This window comes from Puntigrus tetrazona, chromosome 19 (assembly GCF_018831695.1).
Source record: "Puntigrus tetrazona isolate hp1 chromosome 19, ASM1883169v1, whole genome shotgun sequence".
In the NCBI taxonomy this organism is placed as follows: Eukaryota; Metazoa; Chordata; class Actinopteri; order Cypriniformes; family Cyprinidae; genus Puntigrus; species Puntigrus tetrazona.
In genome coordinates this window covers 20,081,255-20,093,356 of record NC_056717.1, presented here as the reverse complement: position 1 = coordinate 20,093,356, position 12,102 = coordinate 20,081,255, and the positions used below count along the sequence as shown (strand labels likewise).

General features: G+C 37.7%; 1 protein-coding gene and 1 long non-coding RNA gene across 2 annotated transcripts in view; one reads left to right on the top strand and one right to left on the bottom strand.

The window, feature by feature from the left end:
- stx1b (syntaxin 1B) overlaps positions 1 to 9,175 on the top strand; it is a 37,455-nt gene extending 28,280 nt beyond the window's left edge. Inside the window, exons 7-10 of the mRNA XM_043218047.1 lie at positions 154 to 227; positions 1,093 to 1,230; positions 2,261 to 2,371; positions 3,536 to 9,175. Coding sequence (XP_043073982.1) covers positions 154 to 227; positions 1,093 to 1,230; positions 2,261 to 2,371; positions 3,536 to 3,616 — 404 coding nt within the window. The 3' untranslated portion in view covers positions 3,617 to 9,175. The remainder of the gene's footprint in view (positions 1 to 153; positions 228 to 1,092; positions 1,231 to 2,260; positions 2,372 to 3,535) is intronic.
- The window catches only part of LOC122323934, a 26,743-nt gene extending 15,449 nt beyond the window's left edge, over positions 1 to 11,294 (bottom strand). The window contains exons 1-2 of the long non-coding RNA XR_006247076.1: positions 11,139 to 11,294; positions 10,464 to 10,541 (exon numbers count right to left, since the gene is read on the bottom strand). This is a non-coding gene — a long non-coding RNA (uncharacterized LOC122323934). The remainder of the gene's footprint in view (positions 1 to 10,463; positions 10,542 to 11,138) is intronic.
- Between the last annotated feature and the right edge of the window lie 808 nt (positions 11,295 to 12,102).

Genomic DNA, 12,102 nt, shown 5'->3' with positions numbered 1-12,102 from the left:
ATGCAACCCACGCGCACAAACACAAGCTGAGAAACAGCCTCCACATTACTGGAACATGCATTTACTTTTAAACACACAAGTCACACGATGCTTATCGAAATAACCCCGGCATGCCACATACCGATACCATGTTCTTCAAATATCTTTAATCAGCTGGCAGAACAACTACCAATGAGGAGCTTGAAGACATGTTGGAGAGCGGGAAGCTTGCCATCTTCACCGATGATGTAAGTTTAATAGATGCTAAACAAAATAATTTTACTATGACTTTGGTTTCCGTGGATGAAAAACATGTGATTTCTACAGCTACTACTGTCTTGTGGACTACTGACAAATAAAGGTTCTTCTTTATGGTTCCATTTTAGAACAGTAGAGTGGTTCTAGGCAATTAGGACCCATTTACACTATTGTGTTTTCGTTTTAAAATCTCTTCTTACACTGGTGTTTCTGAAATAATAGCATTGATTTAGACTCTACTCTGAAGTAGAAGCTGAATTAATTACCCCAAATGATGTTCAGAGTACTAAATCCATTCCTAGTTCCTGCGGTGCGAACTTTCTCCAATAATCCTAGGAACTATGGAAAGGTTCCTTTTAATATCCACTGAACCATTCCAGTTTTTAGATCATTAAAATGTTCTTCACACTAAGACAAAATAGTCCTTTTCAGAACTGTTGACTGAAAGCTTCTTTGGGGAACTAAAAATGGTTTTCCTATATGTCGATCACTGCAAAAACTTCAGATGTCAACATCACATGAAGCTTATTCAAATATTTCCTTATAACCTAGCCTACAGACTTTAGGCATCTTTACACCTTGACCGCTCAAAATTCAGTGTAAGGATGAAATGCTGCATCAAAGGCGACCTGATTTATGCCTGCTCAGACCAGCTTTAGTCCCTATTATCAGGTGCACTGTTGTAATTGCTGTGTAAATGCGTTCATGCCATCTCTGAGCAGCATTAGAGCTTCTGTGCCACCTTTGCAGTGTAAATGTTTTGTTTTAATTATGAATTCTTTACAAATATATGTTTAATAATTGTAAATCGCTGTTGACATTCTGCCATGTTTCTTTGTATTTTCTATATAACAGATCAAAATGGACTCCCAGATGACCAAGCAGGCACTAAATGAGATTGAGACTCGACACACTGAGATCATCAAGTTGGAGAACAGCATCCGTGAGCTGCACGACATGTTTGTGGACATGGCCATGCTAGTGGAGAGTCAGGTAAAACACAGAAAATTACACCTTTCACCAGAGCAGAGTTTACAGGAGGAAGAAAATAGTCAAAGAAATGTTAGCAGTGTTAGCGTTACGCAAAAGACCCTTTCGCAAGAATGGAAAAGATTTTCCTTTTATATTCATGGCCAATACCACCCAAAATAAAAATTGTCATTATTAGCTGACCCGTATGTCCGTCTCTATAGCCTTTCTAGTGTAGTTCATAGCACTATTGTATTTGTTCATATTTATAATTTTAGATTTTCAGTTTGCATGGAACATATATCCATGTTATGTGCTCAAAGTAACTTTGTGTGCTTTTCTCCATTTTATTATTCTATTTATTTTTCTTCATCTTTAATTTTTATATTAGTTTTAGCGCTTCAAATTATCCACACGTAAAACTTTCAATTAAATATTTTAATTTGTTCGAAGTTCAGCAACTTTTTTTCCTGTCTATTTGTTCTTTACTACAGTTACTGAAAACCGCTGCAAATGAGACATTTTAATATTTGATACATTTTCTGTTCAAATAAATGCATTATTAATAGCACTACATCGCTTGCATATTCAATTTTTTATTTATGCTGCTCATTTCCATACTATTCATGAATGCCTCATCTATCAGGCTAAAAAAATATACCATTGACACACATTTATACACCATTTTTAAATTCTGCTTCTGAACACTGGCTAGACAAAAACTAGACACGTCCTTGAAGTGCACTGCACTGCAAAGTGATGCTGACTTTCAAATGTAATTCAAAGATGGCAATTTATTTCTTCCTCCACGACCAAGGACAGGTGAAATTATTTACACGGCACAGTCCCAGTGGATCAATCTGGGGGTTAAAGGCACTCGAGCGTCACCGCTTGTGGGTTTTGAAATCAGGTTGCACAAAGAACTTAAGGGATCTTAATTTGCAACACTTACTCTAGACACACGGACGCATTTCTAACAGGAAACAGACTTTGCATACAGTGATGGTAAATGTGAGTCTATGTTTGTTTAAAGTGCCTTTTTTGTCATTCACAGGGAGAGATGATTGACAGAATTGAGTACAACGTGGAACACTCTGTGGACTATGTAGAGAGAGCAGTTTCTGACACCAAGAAGGCTGTCAAATACCAGAGTCAGGCACGCAAGGTAAAACACCTCATGTCTTTAAGTATTATGCCCTTCGTGTACAATGACTTTCTAGAGAATGCAGTCACAAAAACAAGTAACAGAGCATTTTAAATTTTAAAATGATTCGGAAAATGTGAAAAATGTCTACAGAAACGCTGCTCCATTGGCGCTCTTCGGTTCTCTTAGGTTTTGTGCTGCAGTTCTGCTGGCTAACAGCCATTGCAGTGGTGGTCTAAAGACTGCAGACTCTTGGTGTTATGCCACTTACTTCTGAGCTTTCTGATGAGTCAAACTGCAGAAATGGGGTGGTTAGATTCTTACCAGCCCAAATAGAAATAGTAATAGCTCATTTTAACAAATAAAGTCTTATTGTACAGTGTTTATAGATTATAATTGTTAATTATGGAAGCCCCTTTCTGCCATGGAGTAGAAACTAAATTAGGCAATTTTGACTTTTTCTTTCAAAAGTGGTACTTTTTTGTTGCATTTTCTTCACGCAAAATGACATTTCTTCTCAGAATTTTTCTCACATTTCTGAGTAATGCTGTATATGTTAAGAGTAGTGTTAAAAGGCCTATATTAATTGTATTAAATGTTCTACATTTTAAAATGGCGACTCTTTTGTTTTTCTCACACAAAACTGTTTTTATGACCCCAAAGCAGCCCATAAGACAAACAAAAACATTGCTTGGTCTTTGGTCACCAAAAAAAAACCAAAAAACAAAACTTAAATAGATGTCAAATCTTACGTGGTTTTCTGTCTGCGTGCCCAACGGAGCATTTCCATTTAGTTAATTTAGTTTGGCACAAGTCTCTTGACGCAATGTAATATTTGTTAGTTCAGTATGATGTTAGTACTGTATTTAGCCTTTACAGTTACGCAATATCTAATGACCACCTTCTCAAATGTAGTCAATGTTTGAACACATTTAGTATTCAAAGGGGCTACATCTCAGAGTGGGTCCTTTCATCAATAATTAAATTAACTTTTAATTAATTTAATGATTTACTTGGGTAATGGTTTAATTGTTAATGGCACTGTTTAATGATTTAAAGCATCGTTAAGATGAGGTGATGCTACTTAAATTAGCTAACTATCGCCACAGAGTAGCTAGATTGAATTGTGGTTTCATTTGTTTACACATCTTTCTTTCTTTCTCCCCCTTTCTTTGCCCTCTGCAGAAGAAGATCATGATCATCATCTGCTGTGTAATTTTGGGAGTGGTTTTGGCATCCAGTATCGGAGGAACCCTGGGCTTCTAAACGACATCAAGAGAGACAAACACTTGGAAAGCTGAGTGTTTTATCCACTTAAACACGAGATAAGGAAACTGTCATAAAACGGGGGTTGGGTAGGGTAAAAAAAAAAATCAATATTCAAAAATCAAACAATCAAAAAAATAAACAAAGGAGATGTTACGTACTAGCTGATTTAAATATATACAAAAGTGGGTTCAAATACAACATAATATTTACAAACTGTACATGTAAATGTATTGAACATAAAGCAGCACATGGGTTACTACCTGTAAAGGAATAAAAATCCATTTTTGTTTTTATTTTATTTTTTTAAGCGTTGCTTTCATTTTTGGGGGGGCCTCCAGGACAGTGCCAGCAACTGCTAAATTGTTTTCCGTTCCGGCAGAACATGGTGTTTGGCAAACCATACTAGCATTATGAATACTAACCAACCGACTGCATAGATGTTATAGATAATAGTACTAGTCCGATTTCAAACGTTCCGAGTGGTTGCTTGCATTCAGATGAAATTTCGCATTGTTACATTATTAGCTCATTACCGATTGAGTGCTGTAGTTTAAAAGCACCGTCAACCTCATAGCCGAATTTCTGTCTTAACACATTTACTGTGGGCAACCGTAAACAAACGAAGAATAAAAGAACTAAGAAGCACATATTTCGAATAGTGAGAGGAAGCGATATCACCAAGCCTGTACGTGAAGACGGTTTTGTTTTTACTTCATTTGCTGTAGGCAGCGGAGGAACGGACATTTTATTTTAACACGTTTCGAAAGCTACACTGGGATTGATAGGGTGGCATTGCGCAAACTGTTGAACTATGCAGTTTTGATAGTGATTTGCCCCTGCTTTTTGAATTCATTCATGAAAAGATTCCGAAAGAAGATTTCTTATAAGGAACATTTTGAGAAATGTTAATACTTGAAGCAACGCCTAGCCTAAATATTATCTTTTGGAGGGTGGTTAGGTCAGCTGAAATGAATTTTCCTTATTTCATGGTACTTTACGTTAGATTTTTGCTTGTTTATTTGCATTGTTTCATAAACTGCATATATATATTTTACATTTATAATATAAAGGATGGGCTTGAACAGGACCGTTTTGGTTTTGAAGGATCATTTTGAGAGTTTGCTTGACGTTTCACCTTGGTGCTAGTTTATGAAGAGAGAGTAATAAAATTAACTACGGGGGCATGATAGACACTCTTAGATCCTTATTGTTAAATTCTACATATCTGAAACAGTGGGAGGAGGTGCAGTGCAGATGAGCTATCTGATGAAATATTTACCTGTAGATGCATTCTTCAGTTCAATTGAAGAAACTGGTATGGCTGGCCAGGACACTTATTATGCACTGACTAAATAGAAAGACATTTAAAACTTTATACGAAATAACTTAAATTTAGCTCTGAACGCACAGAGAGACGTCATCTTGTTATGAAAACTCTAGCTTAGAATAGGACGCTTCGATTTTGTCCAAAGATTTTTTTTCCTTCTCAGAAATACAAATCAAACAGCTGCATCATGAATTTGTTGCATCCTTTTCTTTGCGAGAGAAAGTGCCAGATTGGTTAATTATGTACTGCTTGTTTTAAATTCAAGGGCTAAAATTTAAAACCAAACTTTAGCTCTGTTTTTTTTTTTTTTCTTTTTTTTTGATGAAGAATCCCACTTGGCTTGATTCAGATTTGTTGCACTCTTAGAAAGCCCTTACCCTCATGTTCATGACGTTCATGACATGTACCAACTCTGAAAGTGCACTCCTTTTCTCAATACGGACGTCATTTTCCATGTACTGCTTATCATAGAATATATAACAGGAGCCCCCCCGCCCCGTCCCGCCACCCCTTTACCTACCCAAAGCAAAGCAGTAGGGAACAGGAATGATTTTGGGGATAAATACTGTACACTTTTTACAAAGCCTGAGGCAGAGGGCCGGGACTATTTTGCTTTAATCATTCCAGTAACGTCCAGCATGTTTTCTTTGAAACTTCTGTGTATTTAGTGTCGAATCACTTACATGTATGGTAAAATGAGGTAAATATGTATGTCGGTGTTGTTTTTTAGTAGACGATATAGCTGGAAGGCCCTTATTTGTTAACGCATGCAACTTTCGCTTTGTTAGTTTGCATGGCTCTCGATCATGTGTGCACTTTACAATCAAAGAAAACAATGTCTTATGCCGCCACATTTTTTGGGTTGTACCGTTTTGCGTTTTGTTGTTTGTTTTTTAATTTAAGATTATTTATTATGACTCTCTAAGGGTTGGATGGGGGGGGATTGACTTCATTTACTAGTTCTGCTGCCTATTTTATCATGACCCTGACAATGCTGGAGTTTTACCGTGGTCCCCATGAATGTGTTCCCTGTGGATGTGCACATGAATACAAAAATCTGTTTGTTGTCGGGTATTTTGTTCCTGAACCACGTCCGTAGTGTAAAACGACGTATCCACCCCCCCCTCCTCGCCCTCTGGAAACACTCTGGGTACGAATCATTTTTGCGCATCTTGTTCATTTTCCCTTTCCCCTGATGTTTTCCCGAACTTGATTGTTGTGCTTAACTGGTGATGATATGTGAATTCTTTCGTAAGACTATTCTTTATTGTGAGTCGTGTGCTGCGGTGTCGAATTGTGCAACTCAAAAGGCCATGTATGCGTGCCCTGTCCCTTCGGCATTTTTTCCTTTTTTACGTACACGTTGCTGTATATGTGAGCATGAGCATTTGTGTGTGTGTGTGTGTGTGTGGTTGTGCGTGTGTGCGTGTGTGTGTGTGTGTGTGTGTGTGCTCGTCTGCTGTTGGAGCCCTCAGGCGTAAGGGGCTTCTCTGGTCTGCAGGTCTATGGTATGCAGCTCTAGCGCTCCAGTTCTGTGCCGACTTCATTCAAATGTTAAGAAAAGTAATAAGACTAAAAAGCCAAAGCATTATGCGAGTACAGAGCACAATGTTACAGTCGACTGTATTGTGTAGTCCACCCTGCCCAGAAATCTTGTGAACTATCTTGCGTATACATTGACTGTTTTCAATGCCACCGCTTTCAGTGACAAGGTTCTCGATATAAAGGTTTATTTATTTGTTTCTATTCATTCTGAACAATATGTATAATGTATACAACACAAGCTTGTTCGTTTTAAAGCACTTTCTCCGAAAACAGCTACGTACAAAACAAATATCCCCCAACGATGTTCAAATGTTGTGTGTACTGTATGTTGGGTTTTTTTAATTGCTCCCCTCAATGATGCTGTTTATGTTACCATTTTGCCCTTGTTCAACTCACTTGCATTGCTTCCTCTGTGCTGGCAATACATTAGACGTAGACATTAGATCAGCTCTGGTTAAAAGAAAATGAAATAATAAAAAAAAAAAAAAAAAAAAAAACTGTATACTGACATGGGCACAGATCTGGATGAAAGTTTTCTCAGTTGTCTTATTTTCATTTTTCAACACTGTTTTTGGATGTTTGTCACACAGACACTGATATGACCAGACAGCACTGGCATAACACAGCACATTGAGAAGGCATTTTGTAAATGAGTGAAAATTACAAACTACTATATATTAAAAAAAAAAAACAATGTACCTTTTAGAGCTTAACTGCATAATAGTCTTTTTGGTTGGGGTTGTTGAGTGCCTCATCACTGCAGGTGAATAAAAAACCCTTAAACCCATTCCACATGGCGAACGAACGGCAACACGACAAAGCTAGAATGCTTCCGCCGTGATCGACGAAGCCGTCTGCTGCTATGTAGACTGCTTTGTAGATTGTAACGCTAAGTTTCCACATGTGCTTTAGCAGCTTTCAAAGACTTTTACGTTAACTGATATGACTTCTTGGTCCAAGGCTAATGAGCGCCCAAGACCTGCGATTGTGATTTTTCTCAACAGCCCCAGCCATGATCCTCCTTAATTTCATCCCCTTTTGTGTCATTCCTTTGATGTATATTCCCATTAAACTTTATACCAGTATTCTTGTTTCAGTGTTAGATTTAGAACGAGGAAACGGTTTGTGGAGATGGTGCTCAAACTGTGATTTCAGCAAAATGATCATCAATTGCAGAAAATGGCCTGTAATGATGTGATGAAAACACTATTCTAATTAGAACGGGAAGATGACTGGATAAGGATGACATAATTGAATAATACCATTATCAAATGTGATGAATTATATAACTACGATGATTTAAAGAATCCCGAGAAGTTGTGTTATATTAGTAGTACTATTGAATGCTCGCGATTTTGTCAATCTGAACTGAATCTTTGTCTTGTAATTATTGTAAATATTTCAAAGAGAGAAAAAATGACTTGCATGTCCATGTATAAAACTACTAAAATAGTTCCTGTCAAAGTTGTGAGGTTGATTGATTTTCTTGCTCTTTGCCCTGGTCGCAGCGATTTGCTGCCGACCGCTTGCTCGCTTGTCTTAAAGCAGCATCTGACGCTCTCAGCGATGTCAAGGGTGCTCTATAACGAAGAAAAGGAACAATGCTTTACCATCATATTCAATACAATACGTTATGTTACCTCGGAGAGCCATTACCGGTTCATCTCTGAGGGAAAAAAGTGCTTCCCTCCATGTACACCATCGATAGGTCTACAGGTCAAATGCACACCATCTGTAGCTTCCAGGCACCTTGAATGCTTTTCTTTGCAGAGGTCCACCACATTGGCAATGGCAAATTTAGAACAATTAGAGGCAGTTTTGTGCGTTTCGTGGAACGTGTTTGGATGCTTTCATAATCAGTGTTGGTTAGAAAAACATTGCGTGCGTAGCGTGGCTGAAAATCAAATGCTCTAGTTAAAACGCGGGATGAGCTCTGCTCTTACACAAAGAGCACAGTTCTTGAGATTTGGAAGTTTTCTTTAGAAGTACAGTAGGAAAACAATAATGCTCAAAGCAAACAGAAAAACACTCATCTGTGCAATACAAAGAAAAGGGCTTTCTCACACACGCATTTGAAAGCACTGAAGAACGCTGGCTTCAATATTATTTTGGGAGTTGAGGGAAACAACAGCCACTAACCGTGGTTCCAGCCATCGTTTTATGTGTCGCCAAATGTCTTCTCGCCCAACTAAAGTCCATTCAGGGCAGAAACCACATTGAGATGGGCACCAAGGATGGGAAGGAAGAAATTAAATCGATTCCTGCAACTTTGACTGGAATTGCAACTTCTGTCTTTTATTTTCTGTGTGTGTATGTGTGTACTGTATTGTAAAAAAAGGAAAAAGATACAAACAAACAACATAACTGTCCCTCTCTCCCCCCTCTCTCTTGTAATACTGTTTGCTGTTCTGTTTGGTTAGTGTGGCGTACCAGTATCCCTCTCCTTCCCTAAAACCCTTTGCTATCTTCCTCCCTTCTCTCACAATCTCTCTCTCTCTCTCTATCTCTCTCTCCCCCTCTTTTCTCCATGGATCTTTAAGATGAGAACTCTATGCAGATGCTGTCTTTTATAAGTGTGTCAAAATTTTAAGTTGAAATGAAAAATGAAAAAAGAAAAACCCCAACAAACAGATATTATGAACTGAAACAAAAAATAAAGAAAAAAACGATTGTCCAGTGTACAACTGCTGTTGTTGTCTTCCCTACTTTTACTCCTTTCTCAAATCATGGGTGGGGTGGAGGACGTCAATAACGTAAAAAGGAAGCTTGTATATTCAACAAGCATATATACTGTCAGTGTTTTGCAAGCTAATTTTCACACTGCACTGTCGGGTGCATCATCATTATGGATTTAGATGTTTTTGCCAACTTTCTAGGTGAAATATAAACAGTTGGAGTTTCAAGTACTGCCTGCTGGCGTTCCATCTGACATAAAAACTAAATTAAATCAATAAGGAGATTTGATCCTGGAAACCATTCAGAACTGCAACTGTGGTAGCAGCATCAGGTTTGATCCTTAGCTTAATTTCTTAATTGAACTATATACATGATCTATTATGATTAGTGAATTGTGTGAATGTCAATTTAGCAACAAAAATGAGTCCCATCTGAATCAGTTCATAAAATAATATGTCCTCCTGGAAATTAACTTGAATGTCATTTAGCACACAAATTCCAACTGAACGATGCTAAAGATGTTTCATCCACTGTAAAGCGTTGGACACACTTTCAATTAACTATTAAGCCAGCCACATTCACCCCAGACCCCTGTGTGCAAAGTAGATAAAGTTATTTAGAAAGATAATGGGGTTTTGCTGAATTACGTTGTTATTGATTGCAGCAGAAGATGCCCTGGGAGCTGTGCAAGACCAACAAGTGTTTATCATTACTCTAAATTAATTAATTTAGTCATTGCAGTGAAAACTTGCCAAACTTGGCAGGTATGAAGGGCTGGTTTTCCAGTTGCTAAGCAACAGGCTGTAAATTTTCGTTTAAAAATAATTCAGCCACTGCATGCTGTTTGAGATACAAGCTTTGTATGTTAATCTTTTAATACCGAGGTTTATATATATATTTCTCTTGATTCTGACAAAACATAAATTATTCATGTAATTTCCATAGGTGCAAAAAAAATAAAAAATAAAAAATGTAGATGGTGCATGCCATTTTCACTCCCCACCCTTTAAAAACTATTTTCTAGCATGTATTTTGGGACCTAAAACATGGACTTCACAGCCTCAAAACAGGTGCAAGTTGTCAAAACTGCATGCATTGGACCCCAATGAAACTCGAGCAGAAATGCCTCGTTTGAAATTAAATTAGGATGCTGCGAATACTGCATTCTCTTGCTATGGAGCCACTGAAGTGCTGCTTCGAAATTAAATAGATGAAACATGTCTAGGCTGCTAAATAGCTTGAATGGTTTCAGGGTATTGGCCAAACAGACAAGACTGTGTAAAGGTGAAAACTTACCTAAAGGATCTTTCACCATCTAGTGGACACTCTGGGACCTCCAATCAACCTCTCAGTAATCAAACACAATTCCCGCCCCTGAAAATAAGATGAATTCACACACGATTTGTATTGCAATACATGACTATACATGATGAGTTGTTATCTTTTGTGCATAAACTGTACTCTACTGAGCTGTTGGACCCATCTCATAAGGTCAGTGTGACTCGTATGTTATATTCCACGCCATTTGATGAAAATTTGTGCGGAGAAAAGGCCACAATTTTAGCAGACATTCAACGGTAATGTTTACCTTCACCTCAGCCGATGCGTCGATGACGTCAGCGCTTAATTTCTGAACGGTTTGAAGGAAAGCGTTTCGTTTTAGCCGTTCCCTACGCCTAATATTTTTAGCATGCAAGGCCAAATCATATTCATTTTTTATGAAACTTTTATGCTCTTTGGCGCAATTTAGGAGTTCGTAACAATGATGTAAAAGAGTTAAGATTTCTCAAAAAAAAAAAAAAAAAAAAAAAACGGTTCTGGGGTTCAAAACGACGTGAGGGTGACTCAATGACATCAATCTGGAGTGAACTGTTCCTTTTAGGATTAATGTAATGCCAACATTTCTCAAAAGATAAGATTGCCTAACGTGACCAAGGTGGTTTTGTATAAACGCAAACATTTAATCGTTACCTTCGTGATCTGCTGCTACTCGGTGACTGAGGTAGAATGGCGCGCTTTTCTTCTAGCTCGCTGATGTCACGCGCGGCGATTCCTCACGCGCTAGTAGCCTCGGTTCTCGTCATTAATGCCATATATGGATACACCTGCTGATTGCACCTTTTATTGAGTTGCATACTAAATGGTCTGTAATACGCTTAGCCGCCCTGTTTTGTTATTTAATTAAATCGTTTGATTCGATCTGCTCTGGTTCTGATTTTGAACCGATTCGTAGCTATAGAGTCATGCTCTTTTGTACTATTTATATAAAACAACTGCTGTGCACGGGTTCAAGGACATGCAAACGCTGTCTGCTCACAAGGACCTAGGACGTGTCCCAATTACATTCCCCCTTCATCCCCTACTTTCTTGTCTTAACTCTCTTGAACAGAGAAAAACGCCCCCAAACGACTGTAACTATAAAACTGAGTCGCTCAGAATTTAGTTTATCAGTACAAGAAGTATTGCATGAATATTATAATGCATAGAAATCATTATATAAGTGCATTCATCAAAAGTATACCTTGACTTATAAGAGATCATCTTAGTGATCAGTCTGAAAAATGAAGGGTAAAGCATTTGGTTTTAACTGTACAAGACAAGTAACTTAAGGAACAGTTAAGATCTTACCGACCACAGTAAACAAACTGCTTACCCTAGCTGTCAGGTGCATTAAACATCCTATAATCCACGAATGGAAACGTTCATAATAAACAGACTTTCCCAAGGACACCATGACATTGAAACCAGATGGTGAATGGTGACTCTTTCAGAACACCAACCATGAATGGCAAACTTTCACACATAAATTTAGAATGAATGTTACATTAATTTTCCAGCTATGTATTTTTATTATTTGAGAGCATTGAGGTTATAATTCAAACATGTTCTGTTAGGAAATGAATTATCAAAATGTTGTTTAAAAAAAGTATACAGT